The sequence below is a fragment of the Pinus tabuliformis genome, chromosome 3_2 (assembly GCF_031772625.1).
Source record: "Pinus tabuliformis cultivar Carrire ecotype Pingquan chromosome 3_2, CPIR1, whole genome shotgun sequence".
NCBI lineage: Eukaryota > Viridiplantae > Streptophyta > Pinopsida > Pinales > Pinaceae > Pinus > Pinus tabuliformis.
In genome coordinates, this window is record NC_142302.1 from 438,017,635 (window position 1) to 438,036,633 (window position 18,999).

Consider the following 18,999-nt stretch of genomic DNA (forward strand, 5'->3'; position numbering starts at 1 on the left):
ATGGTCTTCAAAGTTTATTTTGAATCTACTAGTTAAATTGAGGTCCTCATCTATCCAAAGAGGATTAGGGTTGGAGTCATTAATTAGTTGCAATTCTAGCATTGAAGTCTCCTAACAAGAGGATATTACTTCTTTCTTTAGATTATGAATATCGTGTTCTATGGTATTATAGGGGCAATTCTTATCTAGATTGTTTTTCTTATAGAAAGTAGAGTTTATAGGTGCAAAATAAAAAGTTGTGATATAAATTCTCTTAGCATTAGTGTCAGATATTTCGATCCAAATGTAGTAATTGAGGGACTTTGTCTTGTGAAGTCGAGTGTGACGGAAAACATTGTTTCTTATACAACAAGCTATACCTCTAATTTCTCTACGAGAGGATTTCTTGCTCCATGTGGACAATAGAACAAATCCATCGATGAGAGGGACCTTTGACTCATCATGTTCCCAAGTTTCAACTATGAAAACAATAACCATTTCGCTTGGGATCCAACTTAACGTAGGATCTTTATTGATGGGGTGAGATTTTGGGGGTTAACCAAAATCCCAATTCCCAAATAAATTGATCCTGAGGCCTGTGGGTTATGGCCCACAAACCTTATCGGAAGCGTCCTTGGGCATGAAGCCTTTAACCATGGACCACACTTTAGAATCGGAGCCACCTTTTTATCGGTGCTTTTAATTGTGGGTTATGGCCCACAAACCTTATCGGAAGCATCCTTGGGCATGAAGCCTTTAACCATGGACCACACTTTAGAATCGGATCCACCTTTTTATCGGCGCTTTTAATACTATCGAAAGCCACCACCCATCCGCATATACATCTATCCAGCTAAGCTTTAAAGCCCCGCGGACATACACATATATTAATATACGGGAAACATTATAAAACCCGCTCTAAACCCTTGGGTCGAAACTCAAAATTTATGCACCTGCCTCTATAAATATCGGTGGGTTCGTCCATTCGGCGATCGCAATAAACACTTGACTCCAACCCCCGATGCCCTCGCGGACCCGACACCTCTTACATCCCTTCCTATAATGTTTCAGGTCCGGGATATCGGGTTATCGCATCCTATTGTGATGCGATAGTTCTGCGGACCCGACGGCCCTCTATACTCTGCTTCTTAATGATTTTGGGTCCGTCATTTCGGCAGGTTCACATCAGCGGTTTTGTAATACAAAGGGTCTGCGGACCCGACGCCTTTTCAAAGCTGCTCTCTATAATATTTGATGCCTTTTCAAAGTTGCTCTCTATAATATTTTGGGTTCGGTTATGGGGCGTACAGTACGAAGCCCTTGCTGACCCGATATTACTTTATGCTCCCTTTTATAATGGTTCGGCTCCGGACTGTCGGAGCATACACTTCGGCAGTTTTAAAAGGCTTCACTCCTCCGATGCGATATTGGTTTCGGACCCGATATGGGTCTGGGCCAACCTTAATAAAAATTCGCGTCCGCCAATGTACCGTTTAGAGGTTTATCCGCCATTTCTTTGTGGAAATGGAATTCGCCGCCTTCGAAGGATTTCTATGTTTAAACACAGTTCCGACACAATCTCTACCATTCATGCATACACAATTAACCCATTCATCAACTGATCGCCATCACACCTGATGGTCAATCAACACACCAAAATTTGGGATTTAAACCCTCAGTGCACATATATATATATATAACAGAAGTGGAAAGAGAACGTATTACACAGACACGCAGGAAATCCACAGAACACATATGTATTATATTATAAATAACACAATTACAATTCTAAGGTATTTCAGCCTTAGGAACAGACTCCCTCTTGACTACATCTGGACTATGCACTGATTACACACTTTATCTAATTCTTTGTCTACCCTCAGTCTTGAACACGCAGGTTCGACACACATATATAAAGAAGTATTGGATCGGATCACTAGAGGGATCCGATCAAATCCACTCCTTGATTTTCTCCACAAAAGCCCTCAAAGCTCTCGGTACATGAATGCATGCACATACACATGGCAGATTACATTATAAGTCTTCGAGACTTACCCATCTTTTCCCACTTTAATTCTGTTTTTCTGCTTTAAAGCAGACTTTCCTCCATTTTACTCCCTTCTTTCAGCTCCGCTGGTCCACGCGCTCCTTTTCGTTCCGCTTGGATTCCTCCCTTCGACTAAGGGTGCTGGATGCTCCTGCATCAGACTCCCGAGGCACAAAAATTTATGACCTCTTGGTCATATGCTTTTCCTTGTCCCTAGCAATTCTACCCACTGCATATCTTCAGTGGAACTGCCTTCATGGTCTTCAGTGAGCTGCAACCAAACCTCTGCAGTAACAGCCTCCTCCTGCTACATGATACCTCACCAAGCTTCCTCCTGAGCTTAGTCTTTTGGTATCCTTCAGGTTCTCTTCTCTGGAACCAATTGAGCACTCCTTGCTCTAGGTTTGTTCTTACCTTCGGCTGTTGATCTCTGTGCGACAGTAAGACCACGAACTCTTCAGCTTAACCAACTGTGCCTCCTGCTTCTTCTTATTTCTCTCTGGAATCCTTCTCCTCGCAGGAAACTTTCCCTGCTCTGATACCAAAATGATGGGGTGAGATTTTGGGGGTTAACCAAAATCCCAATTCCCAAATAAATTGATCCTGAGGCCTGTGGGTTATGGCCCACAAACCTTATCGGAAGCGTCCTTGGGCATGAAGCCTTTAACCATGGACCACACTTTAAAATCGGAGCCACCTTTTTATCGACGCTTTTAATACTATCAGAAGCCACCACCCATCCGCATATACATCTATCTGTCTAAGCTTTAAAGCCCCGCGGACATACACATATATTAATATACGGGAAACATTATAAAACCCGCTCCGAACCCTTGGGCCGGAACTCAAAATTTATGCACCCGCCTCTATAAATATCGGCGGGTCCGTCCGTTCGGTGATCGCAATAAACAGTACGAAACCCTTGCGGACCCGATATTACTTTATGCTCCCTTTTATAATGGTTCGGCTCCGGACTGTCGGAGCATACACTTCGGCAGTTTTAAAAGGCTTCACTCCTCCGATGTGATATTGGTTTCGAACCCGATATGGGTTTGGGCCAACCTTAATAAAAATTCGCGTCCGCCGATGTACTGTTTAGAGGTTTATCCACCATTTCTTTGTGGAAATGGAATTCGCCGCCTTCGAAGGATTTCTGTGTTTAAACACAGTTCCGACACAATCTCTGCCATTCACGCATACACAATTAACCCATTCATCAATGGATCGCCATCACACCTGATGGTCAATCAACACACCAAAATTTGGGATTTAAACCCTCAGTGCACATATATATATATATATAACAGAAGTGGAAAGAGAACGTATTACACAGACACGCAGGAAATCCACAGAACACATATGTATTATATTATAAATAACACAATTACAATTCTAAGGCATTTCAGCCTTAGGAACAGACTCCCTCTTGACTACATCTGGACTATGCACTGATTACACACTCTATCTAATTCTCTGTCTATCCTCCTTCTTGAACACGCAGGTTCGACACACATATATAAAGAAGTATTGGATCGGATCACTGGAGGGATCCGATCAAATCCACTCCTTGATTTTCTCCACAAAAGCCCTCAAAGCTCTCGGTACATGAATGCATGCACATACACATGGCAGATTACATTATAAGTCTTCGAGACTTATCCATCTTTTCCCACTTTAATTCTGTTTTTCTGCTTTAAAGCAGACTTTCCTCTGTTTTACTCCCTTCTTTCAGATCCGCTAGTCCACGCACTCCTCTTCGTTCCGCTTGGATTCCTCCCTTCGACTAAGGGTGTTGGATGCTCTTGCATCATTTATGCAATGGAAACTCATGACAATTCCAAAACAGGTTCCATAATGTTCCAAGTTCCTATTTATCACTCTCATTTTGGTCTCTATCCCTAATAACAACCTTCTTATTTCCTATTATTGCCCATTTTCTTTCTTTCTGGCTTCCTTTACCTTTTGAACCTCTTTCCTGAATTTAACTTGGTCTATGGGAATGCAATCCTTGTTTATAAAGATTCATCCCTTTAGGCTAGACGATTTACTGAGTATGGCAAATTCATGGTCACTGCGGCTTACCTTAACATGAATCAATCTATCTTTATCCTAAACTATCTTTCTCAACCTTCTTTGCTTTAATGAGATAAGTTATTTTAATTTAAGATTTTTTTTTAATTTTCTTTTACTATTTATATTGTGTCTTCATGTTTCTCCTCTTTTATATCAACAATTATTATGGTCATCATCTAACTCAATTAGTATTTAATACTAAATTTAATATATCTATTAATTAGAAAAATAAACTTCTAATAAAAAAATCATTAATTAAAAAAAAAAAGTAAAATTATTAATAAAAAGAAAGTAAAATAATATAAATATTTTTCAATCTTAATTAAATAACCATTTTATTTTTCAATCTTAATTAAATAACCATTTTTCTTCTTTATGGCTTCCTGTACCTTTTGAACCTATTTCCTTAATTCAACTTGGTCTTTGAGAATGATATCCTCCTTTATATAGATCCCTTTGGGAAAGAAGATTTACTAAGTATGACAAAGTTATGATCACTACAACTTATCTTAACAAGGATCAATCTATCTCTATGCTTGACAATCATTAAGTTGTTTCAATTTGTGACCTTTTTATTAATTTTTTTTTACTATTTCTAATGTGTCTTCATGTTTTACTCTTTTATATCAACAATTATTGTGCTCAAGATCTAGCTCAATTAGTATTTAATATTAAATTAATTATATTTATTAATTAAAAAAATAATCTTTTAATAAAAATCATTAATTAAAAAAATAAAAAATAAAAACTATTAATAAAAAGAAATTAAAATAATATAAATATAACTAAATTTAAATCAGATTTATCATAACCCTTAAAAATATTAAGGATTTCTATATTGGTCTCTGATTTTCCATGTTAAAGTGATAATGAACCAAGCTAAATAATTTGAAACACCTCAATAAATAATCTATAATATAATTTTTCCAAAAAAAATTTCCACACATAATATAAAAATTTTATAATTTTAATTAAATAACCATTTTTTAAGTAAACTTTGAATTAAAAAAAATAAAAAAAATATACAATATTTTCTGAAGTATAATAATTCAATACTTTACTTTACTTTCCATTTCAGTTTCACCCTATCCTATTATTATAAAACTGTCATTTTAAATAATATTTATTCAACCTTCGTTTTCTATCTCCATACGAGATGCACGAGGAAGCCTCTTCAAGTGAAGTGAGGTCTCCACCATTTTAGAGCTTCACGCGAACGAATCTCATTTACCTCACAAACTCCGCCAAAATTCTCCGTCAACGAAAAACGTTTTGCGAAAATTTCACCGTTCAACAAAAAACAGCTTCTAGATAATTCACATTTAGAAAATTCTCCATTCGACGAAAAACAGCCTCACGTAATTCACACAGTATTTTAACGAGGCGGCTTTTGGGTAGATTCTTTTTTAGGGAGATTTTTTTAGTTGGTTATTTTTGTATGGTTATGTTGATATGTTTATTTGTTGAATAATGAGAAATATTTTTGGTAGAAATTACATGAAGAATCAGATTTTGATATTACATAGACAATTAATTGTAAAGATAATTTTTTTGATATATTTAATTTGAAATAGGATATAAAAAAATTAATTTAATTATTAATAATTATAAATGAATGTTAAGAATTTAAGTTTCACAAATTATTTTTAATGATAATCATTTATTTGAAAATAAGTTTTCTTTTAATTAAATTGATTAATTGAAAAAATTAATAAAAACAAAGGTTACACAGTAGTTAGTACTGGCAGCTTAGCTTAAATATGATGTAATTAAACCAAAAAATAATAAAGACAAAGATTTCATCACAAAAATAAAACTAGTAAAATATTGTATTGTTGAATGCCATCACCATAAATTGAGAAATATGATTAATTAATATTGTTTATATAAACATATATACTTTAATATGTGTATGTGTGTTTTATTTTTTATTAATATAAAGTATTTTTATAATTAAATTTAATAAAATATAATAATAAGTCATCTTAAATTTATCGAGAAAAAAAACTATAATTCATGAAAATTGAAAAAGAAGAAGAAGAAGAAGAAGTTAAATAAAAAGGAAATAAAATAAAAAACAAAAAATTAGTAACTAATAGAAATGGACATTACTAAACAACCTATAATAAGACCTCAATTAATCATCCTATAGAGAAATAAATTAATAGCAAAAAAAACGAAAAATGAATTCCCAATGTTAAATTATGGACATGTTTGAGAAATTTTGGTCAAAAACAAACTAATACATAGTCAAAATACCATGCTTAAACAAGTATAATAAATATTATATGAAATGAGTTATGGTTTTCCTTAACATATGTTATTCATAAGCCATAATAGTGCAACACGATCTACATGTTAAAATTTTCCATGATTATTTTTTTTATGATTTTTTAAACCTATATATTTAAATAATATATTCTTTCTTTCATAATTATTAATAATAATAATTATTTAAAATAAAATTATAAGAAAATTAAGTTATTATAAGGTCATCAACCCCACCCTAGAAGATCAAAAGTATCTCTCTATTTTAACTAGCTCAAAGAAGAAAATTAATATAGCAAAGATTAGAACGAATTCTCATGAGCTCCATAGTGAAACAGGTCGTTGGGCAATTCCTAAAACGCCATGGATGGAAAGGATCTACCATATATGTGAGAATAGGAACATCGAGGATGAAAACCACTTCCTCTTAGAGTGCCCCGCTTACAACCACATTAGATCTCAGTTTCACAATCTTTGTTACAATACTGACCTTCCTAGCCTTTTACGATGTCAAAATTATAGTGAGCTCGGGAGGCTTCTCTCCAAGCTTTTTGAGCATAGGAATAAAATCTTAAATCAAAATAAATAATTTGTTTCTTTAGGTCCGATAGACCAATGTTTGGTCTCAGCTGAGGTTAACCACCACCACCATCATCATCATCATAATTTATTTTATTTTATATATATATGATTTACCCAAATATTTACTAAAAACTATTGCAGTAATGCCCGAAGGAAAAAGAGGAATATTTGGTGAAGAACGACTAAGCTAATTAATGGTGGTGCAAGGAATTTCATAGGTAAAATATTTGGAAATTTTTAAATTATGCATACAATAAAATCGTCATTATATTTGAAACTTACACATTTAATTTTAAATGAAATTTAAATATTTAAAATTAAATTACTTTTTTCTCTAATTTAAACTTCTTCTTTTTTAAATCTAAAAAATTCATATAAAAAACTGAAAAGATACTTAAAATATCTACTAAAGCTTTAAAAGAAAATACAAACAACAATATAGTAGCTACTGAAGCTTTGTAAGACATACGAACAACAATATAGTTCACATTGCTAATCAGTTACATTAAACACTAACACCATAATTCTCATTAGAAAACTAGCGATATTACACTAATTAAGAAAGACACTCTAAAAACTAAGCACGGTCCTTTGACGACTATTCTCACAATACCACGACACCCTAATCCAACCCACGCAGGCTCGACTGCAATTTCATGACAGAATTAGAGAGAACTTAATAACCATAGGGCACACGCAGGTGCCTGACAGAGCAACCCTGTTACCCTTTATCGATCTTATTCCCTCACAACCTGTTACAGCGGCTGGGTTTGATCATAAAGAAATTGCTGAGTTTGGTATGGGTATTGAAACAAGCTACATAAATCAAACACGAAAGCAACACAATTGCTATTATTGGGCCTAAAATTACGAGTAATAATGCATGTCCTTTCTTTGAAGAACACGATCGGACCCTAAGCAGAGCTGGATCACCACAGAGATTGGGATCGCCGAGAAAACTATCTTTAAAAGTCCGAACCTGTAAAGCGGGTGGAATTGTGCCAGACAAGTGGTTGCCAGATACGTTGAAAAGGGTCAACCTCAGATTCCCCAATTCAGGAGGAATACCCCCCTCCAGTAGATTGTTTGACAGGTCCAGAGAGTCCAAAGTTGACATGGAGCCTAACCATGCAGGAATTTCTCCCGTTAACTGGTTGTTCGCCAGATTCAGCTCAGAGAGAACTGCCAATGACATTATTCCTTTTGGAATTTCGCCAGACAATAAATTGTGATCAAGCTGGAGGCTAGTGATATTACGCAAACCTGCGAGTTGATCAGGAAGAGGTCCCCAGAGTCGGTTATTGCTTGCACTGAAGTTGAAGAGATTCCTCAGCTGTCCAATCTGTGAAGGAATGATTCCGCTGAACAGATTGTTGGAGATCTGTAACCACTGCAGTTCCTTCGCTCCCCCAATCTCTCTAGGAATCTGGCCTTCAAACATATTATTATAGAGCTTCAATTCTATAAGGTTTTGAGAGCTCCATAATGCCAGAGGAACCTCACCATTTAGCTGGTTATCATACAGCTGTGCGTATTGCAGACTGTTGCAAGAGTCTAAGGACCGCAAGCTCCCATTGAAATTGTTTGAAAATATAACCAACGCATAAAGATTTCTTCCCTCACATAGATGTGCAGGCAGAGGACCCCTGAAACTGTTCTCTGAAACATCAACAAGCCAAAGATCAGAATTTGTGCCCAAATTCTGTGGCAGCTGCCCAGTAAGCTTGTTACTGGAGAGATCCAAGTCTGTGAGGTTAACAAGCATTCCTAGCTGTGCAGGGACGGACCCCGTGAGGTTGTTCTCCCACAAAGACAAGGTTTCCAAATGGGCCAAATTCGCAATTGTCTCAGGAATTGTTCCATTCAGCTGATTACTTGAAAAGTCTAGAGTTTGTATGCTCCTCAGCCCGTCAATATTATGCGGGATTTCTCCAGACAGCTGGTTTTTCCATAGATATAGTTCTGTCAGCTTTGACAAATTCATCAAACTTGCGGGAATGTTGCCCGAGAGATGATTCTTAGAGAAATCCAAGCTCTCCAGCTCCGTCAAATTACCGAGAAAAGCAGGAATTGAACCAGTCAGCATATTAACATCCAGCCACAGTGTCTTCAGGTTCCTTAACATGCCGAAGCCTGGTGGAATATCTCCAGAAAAATTGTTAAATCTCAAGTTCAAATCTTGTATGCTCCTCAGCCCGTCAATATTATGCGGGATTTCTCCAGACAGCTGGTTTTCCCATAGATAGAGTTCTGTCATCTTTGACAAATTCATCAAACTTGCGGGAATGTTGCCCGAGAGATGATTCTTAGACAAATCCAAGCTCTCCAGCTCCGTCAAATTGCCGAGAAAAGCAGGAATTGAACCAGTCAGCATATTGACATTCAGCCACAGCGTCTTCAGATTCGGTAACATGACGAAGCCTGGAGGAATATCTCCAGAAAAATTGTTAGACCCCAACTTCAAATGACTCAACTCACTCAGTGCATAGATGTTATGCGGTAAGCTTCCTACGAACAGGTTCTCTGACAAATCCAACGTCTGCAGATGGTTGCAAGCCAACAATCCATTGGGAAATGGACCTCCGAAATGGTTGGATTGCAGTATCAAATCTGTGAGATTGTGAAGGCCACATATAGTAGAAGTCAACCTTCCTGCAATGGAAGCGTTGGAGAGATTAACTTTGGTAACAACATTGAATGGAATATTACAAAATACTCCATTCCAACCACACGGATTTTGATCAGAGGAATTCCAGTTGCTCAAAACATGATGTTTGTCAATCCAATCCATCTCTTTTATTTGCAGCAGGATTTTCCCTTCGTCAGAGATGGCATTGCATGAAAGAAGAAGTAGGATAAAGAAGAGGAGCGTTCTGAGAAATATGGATTCGAAAGAGAGGCCGACCATGGTTGTTTGGCGTTTCAATTTGGCTCTGTAAAAACGAAGTACCCACAAAAACAAATGTAAATGGCTCTGTAAAAACGAAGCACCCACAAAAACGAATGTAAATGGCTATGTGAAAGTGTCAATATGTGGTATAATGATGTGTGGTTTAACCACAAGTTTATTTGGGCGAAGTTCAAGAGACAATGGTTCAAATTTTATTGAGTACATGACCTGCTGTGGTGGCGGTTCGAGAGCAGATGTACACTTGGTGTTATAGTGGCAGCTACGAGGATTGATCCTGGGTCTCCGCAGATGTACTCTTGGTATTATAGTGGCAGTTACGAGGATTGACCCTGAGTCTCCCATAAATTAAGACTGGCAGTTACCGATTCATCACGCCATTAAAAAAAAAGTGTCAATATGTGGTTTTGATAGATTAACAATAAGACCATATGTTTTCTACATACCATCATACTTTTTTGGACTAACTGTCTACATTTATCTTCATTATGATTATAAAGTTATAATAAAAAATATTTATAAAATATTTTATAATGATGATCCAGAATACCATAGAAAATTAGTTTATGTAATATGTTAATCAGTGGGTTTGCATTTTGTCCATGGATAAGAATAAAATAATGAATCAGTGGCTTTGCATAAAATTAGTTTATGTAATATGTTAATCAGTGGGTTTGCATTTTGTCCATGGATAAGAATAAAATAATGAATCAGTGGCTTTGCATTTTGTCCATGGATAAGAATAAAATAATATTCATTAGATAAAATAGAAAAGCAATAAGTAAATTATTGATTTTGTTCACAATGCTTAATATTTATATTAGGAAAATAATTATAAAAAAAATTATAATAAAAACATATATTAAATATTTTTAATATAATTATTAAAATTATAATATAAAATACAAAATAATATATTATTTGATTTTAATAAAAAAAATTAAATTTTAATATACAATTTCGATAGCATATTAATTTCTATTGATTTGTTATTTTCAATAATTTTATTTCTATAAATATACAACTTTTGATATATTAAAATAAATATATCAAATATGTTTATTAAGATAAATATTTTAATTTATCAAAATTATTATAAAAAATAAAAAATAAAAATATATTTTTATTTAATTTTAATAATTATATATTCAAATTCATATATTAAATTCTAATTCATAATTTACGAATCTTTATTATATTTGCAAATTTTCAAATCTTGATGTTATAGTGTATATCTTCAATTTATTTATTAAAACATTCTCTCATTATAAACCATCTATTACATTTTTACAAGTCTTCAATTTTCTTATTTTGATCACACATGCATTTTTTGTTTTTATCTATTTTTTCTGAGAAATATTCATAATCTTTTAAGTCTACATACTACTTTTACAAGTCTTTGGTGATCATGTGCAAAGAATATCTATATTCCTTTAAGTCTACATACTACTTTTACAAGTCTTCAATAATCATGTGCAAGGAATATATATATATAGATAACTTTCATGAGTCTTTAGTTTACTTTATTTTATTCAATAAGTGTAATGAACATCTATACCACTTTGAAAAGTTTATATAGGGACACTCAAATTATCTACTAACCATAGAGTCTTCATCCAACTCTTGCAAGATTTCAATTTATTTATCATTTGCATATAATTTCCACTTTGTGTGGGGATACTTTGTGAGAAATCAAATAAAAAAATTCAATAATAAATTAATTAAATCCAACCAAAAAAATATATAACCAAACATTAAATCAAAGGTTCAATTTCTTAGTATAATTATGCAAAAAAAAACTCTTCCAATAGTATTTTTAATAATCAAATGTGGTGCATTTTAATGGCCCTTCATTGAACCTTGGTGGTGATTCCATTGTAACACTTATTCAACTGGATCAGTATGTTATATTTCATCCATCTTGATTCTTTCAGAGTAGAAAAATGGGAGCAATAAGCTCATAGGACTATTTTTACTGATGGGTCCCAATTTGGCAAATTTGGGTTTTAAACCTAAATGCAATTTGAGGTATTTCTTAAAGTTTTTTTGGGTTTGGAAACTTTGAATAGTTTTATTCCTATAGGGTTATTCTACACTTAGATACCTTTCCAATGACATAAGAAACACCTCAAATGGAGTCCACATGTAAAATTTATTCCACTTAAATGTTGACCTTCATGTTTTTCCCACATGATTTGAGAGGATGCTATTTCATCCTTGTTAGTCATGGAAAAGGTGCTAGCCACATGACCATGATCAAGAAGACTCTAGAAGAGTTAAGTTGTAGCACATATTGAGGGTATATTGGGTCAAATTTAACACTTAGTATGCTATTGGGTTATCTTATAGCCAGACCATTAAGACAAAATGGGGCTCCATTCTATTTGAGTGCATTTTGTTCAATAATAGAGTAGAGTAGCTCAGAGTGGATAGATAGAGGGAAAAATAGAGATGGTTTGTGTTCTATAGCAGCCCACATACCACAATTCTCATAATTTTATTTGCAACATTTCCATTCAAAGAAAGAGAGAGCAAAGAAGCCTCACCTTCCTATAGGGTTTTCCCATGAAAAAGTTTCTGAGATCATATGTTGTTGTTATTTTGGTTTTGTGAGTGATTTCTTTAAATGTTCTCTATATTTTACATTTATCTATTTTGAATGCATAAGTAGAAAATAATAACTTAGTAAATATAAAAATCTAAGGAACACATAACCCTTGTACATTTAAGTGGAATAATTTTACATGTGGACTCCATTTGAGGTGTTTCTTATGTCATTGGAAAGGTATCTAAGCGTAGAATAACCCTATAGGAATAAAACTATTCAAAGTTTCCAGACCCCAAAAAACTTTAAGAAATACATCAAATTGCATTTAGGTTTAAAACCCAAATTCACCAAATTGGGACCCATCGGTAAAAATAGTCCTATGAGCTTATTGCTCCCATTTTTCTGCTCTAAAAGAATCAATATGGATGAAATATAACATATTGATCCAGTTGAATAAGTGTTACAATGGAATCCCCACCAAGGCTCAATGAAGGGCCATTAAAATGCACCACATTTGATTATTAAAAATACTATTGGAAGAGTTTTTTTTGCATAATTATACTAAGAAATTGAACCTTTGATTTAATGTTTGGTTATATATTTTTTTGGTTGGATTTAATTAATTTATTATTGAATTTTTTTTATTTGATTTCTCACAAAGTATCCCCACACAAAGTGGAAATTATATGCAAATGATAAATAAATTGAAATCTTGCAAGAGTAGGATGAAGATTCTATGGTTAGTAGATAATTTGAGTGTCCCTATATAAACTTTTTAGAGTGGTATAGATGTTCATTACACTCATTGAGTAAAATAAAGTAAACTAAAGACTCATGAAAGTTATATAGATATTCCTTGCACATGATTATTGAAGACTTGTAAAAGTAGTATGTAGACTTAAAGGAATATAGATATTCTTCGCACATGATCACCGAAGACTTGTAAAAGTAGTATGTAGACTTAAAGGAATATGGATATTCTTTGCGCATGATCACCGAAGACTTGTAAAAGTAGTATGTAGACTTAAAGGATTATGAATATTTCTCAGAAAAAAAAAATAGATAAAAACAAAAAATGCATGTGTGATCAAAATAAGAAAATTGAAGACTTGTAAAAATGTAATAGATGGTTTATAATGAAGGAATGTTTTAAATATTTTCATTCATACTGGTTTTTTATTTGAATAAATAAATTGAATATATACACTATAACATCAAGATTTGAAGATTTGCAAATATAAAAAAGATTTGTAAATAATGAATTAGAATTTAATATGTGAATTTGAAATACTCCCAAGGATGAAGCTACCAGTGAAGCGTGAGGTATGAAGGTGACTCGGGGCAAGTTTGTACTGACAGGCATCTAGTATCTACTATAAAGAGTTTTTCCCTCTCTCCCAACTCGGTCGCCAAGACCCAAGTAAGTGGGGGACCCCGTCGGGCTCCTCCCCCCCCGAGAACTGTACGTGAAAGTTTCCCTTCGTGCGAAAAAGAGGGTCGGAAAAAGGAAAAAGCATGTCCGATGGCTGATTTGCCTATCAAGTAGCATGGGGAAAGGCTGGGGGAGCTTCCCCAGACAGGGGGAGGGGGATAGATGCGCATCGGCTTCCCCACCCATGCTGACTTAGAATCATAAGCATCGTTGATGTGTATGAGCAACGCAAGTGGGAGGGATAAAAGAGTTGCATTTTCTCGAGAAGGAGGTAAATAATAGACTAATGGAGACACTGAACTAGCACTCATTAGAACCCATCAAGCTCATGCTGTAGAACCCGCGATGAGAAAATGACCTTGCCCTTAGGACCAGACTTACACACCTCTTAGTGACAGTGTCATAATAATAGTGAAAGATCCCCTGCCTCTTTCCCGATCGATTTCATGTGGGCAAGCAACTTTCGAAGGGAGTAAAGTAAGCCCCAAGGGTAAGAGAGAGTCCTTGGAAACTTGCATACAACCCATAGTTGTAAAGTTAATAAATATAAAGGTGGGGTGAGAGTTCATGGTCTAGGACTAGCTAAAGGTCTAGGTCGTTCGGTAACACAGAAGTAAAGGTAAGGGTAACCTTGTAAGAGAAGATATAGTGCAGTAGCAACTAAGCCTTCATGAAGTTCAGATCGGGGAGCCCACGTTATCTCTACCCCAAAAGAGAAGGAAGGTCAGATTCTGGTGCCCTTTCATCTTTGTGTTTTCTTGCTCCGTGTTGAGGGTCCTATGGATGGGCATTCAATTGATTCAAACACGGTATTTTTCCCATCAGTAAAAACACTAGCATAATTTGGTAGCTTTGCACCTCACTTGACGATCGAGCAAGAAGAAAATGACCAACCATAAAATCTAGTCCATCCAAGCATGCCATCCAATCCAATCCCATTCCATTCCAACAGAAACGAGCATCAATCCAATATAGCTAGCTCACCCGTTGCCTCCTTCAATATAATGGATGGATGGTATACTGTGACCGGGGAGGCAAGATCCAAAGAGCTAGAAAGGGAGGCTCCCAACAGATCTCAGCAGTGAAACTCAAGTCCACAGTTATCACATCACAACACCTCTGAACAGTCTATTCCCTTACACACCTGTAGGACCCGGTACAACCTCGATCCTCTATATGAGCCCAGTTATTTCTTTCTTGAAGGAACGTTTCGACCAATCATTCACCTTTTCAAAATAAGCGTGACCCTATCTAGTTTGGATTGGTGGCGAAATGGTGTGTATTTTAGGGAGTGGAGGGGAGACTTAAGTGGCTTTCACTGTTTCACAATGGAGGCCTTACAAAGCCATTAATTGAAACCACTGACATAGAAACGTTGTTCATAGGCAAGTGAGGGATGGGGTGGTGGGTACCCCGACCGAACGATAAGCAAGCGGAACGGAAGTAGGGTGGCCGACAAATAAAAGAATGGATAGCGGGGTGAGCTGGCCTCAAGATTGGGACGACCAGGGATGATTAACCAAAGGAAGACATTTGCCCAACTCCGCTTGTTCAACCAACCCTCAAAATAATAGCCCTTCAACTTGGTATGCAGTATCCCACCTTTTCACCCACTATCACTACAAGTTTGCAAGTAGGCTCGACCATAAGGGAGAGGAAATGATACTCTACTCAGAAAGATTATCACTCTGATGCTTTACTGACTATTTTCACTGATATGGCTCAAGAATGGACATACTCTGAGCTCCGTTAATTGATGTACTCACTATTTCACTTTCCTCACTCCTCTCAAATGCAAATTATCCATGCATAACCCTCGCTACAGAGACCCTAAGATATATGATCCTGATACAACCCCAGTCCCATAGTCATTTTACGTCATTTACATAGTGAAAGTAGTGCCAACCTTGTTGCGGGTGGCGAACCAAAGTCCGGTCCAACACACCCCTCGCCCACTTGGAATGCCTTTTGCAAATTTGCAATCTTTTATGTCGCAAAGATTGGTAGGTAACTTTCTCTTAGTTTGCGACAGGGATTGGATAGCGAGGTTTTATTTCACGTCCGATCAATTGAACGAAATGATGAAGAGTAGATGGGGAACCTCCTGTATCTCCCCGTACATCTGCTGGTACATAAGTAGGTGCTACACTCTAGGCCAGCTCAAATTAGAAAGTAGGGAAAGTAAGTAAGATGAAAACCTTTGCCAAGGCAGTTTCAATCTAGCAAAGAAATCAGATGCATGCATAGGGTCAAAAGTCTTAGCATCCTATCAGCACCAGTATCAGTAGAGTAAGAAGCTGATATGGGGTTTAGACAGTGGTCCAGATAATAGAAGGTAAATAGCAATCCCGACTCACCCCCTAAGTGCATGAATGAATCAAGTGGTATAGGCAATAACTTCTAGATCCATTTGGTTTTCTTTCACCCTCCATTGACTGAATGAGGGAAGGCGGTACAATCAACAAATTATGTAGATCTGTTAGGTGGTGGACCAAGAGACCAAGGTTATTCCAAACCTAGTCTGTAGGGATGAGGTGTAGGTTCCATAGGTCACCACCCACCCTTCAATAGAAAGATCGTCTACTTTTCATTAGTTTTCAACAACTATCATTGGAAAAAACTAGGTTCAATCATCATTCGTTCGACAAGATTGAGCGCTAAAGAGAAACTCTCCCTCTCAGGACCATCATCCATCCCTGCGAGAACATGATACTAATATAAGTCCTTTCTTGGGTTTGTAATCTGACAACCATGGCACCCCAGAAGGAGTTTGAAGAAGGATCCCCTGAATCTAATCTTTTATGATCAGATCGTCTTCATTGGGAAGGTCCATCTCCTCTCCTTTCTCTTCCTTCCTTCCATGCTCAGGTCTAGTGGGTTTGGTCGAGCCTTTCTTATACGATTCATCCATTTGAACCCACTCTGGCTAGGATGCTCAGTGTTATCAACTTTCAAATTAATGGGGTCAGCCTCTTTAGAGTTCCCCTTTGTGGAACCTACAACCAGGCATTGCAGGTGCTCAATCTACAGGTAACACTGAATATGCGGTTTTGAGATCCCAATTGCCATGGTTCCGCAAAAGGATGGTGGTTAGAGAAAGCATGCAGTCTATGTCCATTAGTAGGAACCTAGTTGATTATGAGATGTGCTACACACCTATAGAGAATCTATGTCTTGCTATTGTTTTTGCAAACTTTCTATCTCTAACAAAGTCGATGTTACAACCACATCAATGCCGAAAAAAAGGAATGATTATATCTTATATAGTTCATATAAAAAAAAGTATAGTTTAGAGATTATATATATATATAGTTTCTAAAAAATATAGTTCATATAAACTATAGACATATTTGAATCAGTTTGATATCTATAGGGAGGGTATCTTCTCTATAGGAGGGTAGATCTACTAGTAAGATGTATAGCTGTGTAGTCAGTTTCAGCTCTAGACAATGGCTCTATTCTCTAAGCTACTACTCCACTAATACGTTGATGATTCACCACCGGCAGGCCCGAGGAAGGAGAAGAGAAGTTCCCCATTGTTTCAACCACTGTATGGGATTGCTTTGAGGTTGACCGACTGACGATGAGAGAATTGCTACCTGTTCAATCATACCTCGTTCAAACATATCCGACAGAGAGATTGAATATTGATTGGTGTCATTTAGGGGCACCATGAGGGGATCACCTTGCCTCTCTACGGAGAGTACCACTCTTTACAGGTGGACAAGATGGGGGCGGGTTAATGGAGTTGAGGTTGAGGTTGAGGGAGCCGGTTTTTGTTTCGATCTTGGTCTCATTTTCCTAGCCTTGTCTTCTCTGCATGATTGATTTCAGTTCTTGGTAAGAGGAGGCAACACTCCATAAATGGTAGGGTGAAGGCAATCAAAGTAATGGAAGTAGGGTAAAGGTATAAATGTTGTGCCCACGCCACAATTCCACAGTTCAATATCGGGTTGGGCTCAGGTAGCAAGTAGGCTTCTCACCTCGTGTAGGGGCATCCCCAACTACCTTCTCTTTACCTTAGCCTCTACCTCATGAACTGCTTGGGTTGCGTTGGGTTATCAAAGGGAAGGCTAAGCAGATTGTGTGGTACTAGACATAGCCTATAGAGGCAAAGGAGAAAGAAGCTTACGCTGTAATGAGGGCATTGGAAATATTATCCCACCCATCAGGGTTACCGAACTTTCATTTTATTGAGCCAAATATTAGATTTAACATGTTTCATGTTATTCCCATCTGTCTTCAATGCGTTTGGCTATAATGAATCAAGAGGTGTAGAGGTTTTTCTTATATGTATTTGAGGCATGATGTTGATCATTCATCCCCCCTTAGAAAGAAAAGGACCCAATTACTTCAGGGTGGGCACATCTCAGGAATGTCTGTGGGAAGCTTGGTAGGTATTTCCGACCAATTAGATTGGTGCAAACCGGGTCTATCGTACTTCTCTTTTTTCCCCTCAAATGGTGTCACTTTCTTCCCCTTTGAGAAGGTAAGTAAGTGCCTTCTACCACTTGACTCACTGCCCTCATCAACCTTGTGAACTAGAGACCTGCCTTCAACAGCCAGAGCAGACGACAGGAACTTGGAACAAATATCGAAATCTTACCAATCATACCACTATCTCTATCGTTCCCCCTCCCTGTGATCCCTGCAACTACAATGGTTGGTGCAATGTGAGCCACATGCCTAGCTCTTCCAGTGGATAGGTTGTATGGTAATAAAAAGGTAATAAAAGATTTCTTTAGCGAGGTGCCCATTCCCAACAAAGGAACAATAAGCAAAGAAGTAAGGTACTTAGAAAAAAAGGCTAAACTCACACTACTGGATGCAGTAAAGGAGGATGGTAACTTGAATCCCGCCAATAAGCCCCAAGACCAAGACACCAGGAGTGCTTTGGCCCGACTTTCTCATTTCGTTACCAAACCAAAAGGCATAACCCTCTAATAAGTGCCCTACTATTAGTTCAAAGTGGCTTTATAGTGATCCTATTCAGAAATGAGGATTTGGTTTTAACCCGAGAATCTATCCATGAGGTCCGAGTGGAGATTATAGAATCTCCACTTTGGAGCGGGAACACCAATTGGACACACAGTATAACCTACCCACCCTTTCTATCAATGCCTGCTTTAGCCTAGAGCCACTGTCTGCCGAGTAAGATTTGT

The 18,999-nt window shown here is 36.5% G+C and overlaps 1 protein-coding gene across 1 annotated transcript; it reads right to left on the reverse strand.

The window, feature by feature from the left end:
• Positions 1-7,494: 7,494 nt before the first annotated feature.
• On the reverse strand, positions 7,495-9,938 carry LOC149181189 (uncharacterized). Its single transcript, XM_089418284.1, has one exon. The coding sequence runs from the start codon at positions 9,855-9,857 to the stop codon at positions 7,695-7,697; it is 2,163 nt and encodes a 720-aa protein (XP_089274410.1). The 5' UTR covers positions 9,858-9,938; the 3' UTR covers positions 7,495-7,694.
• Positions 9,939-18,999: the final 9,061 nt, after the last annotated feature.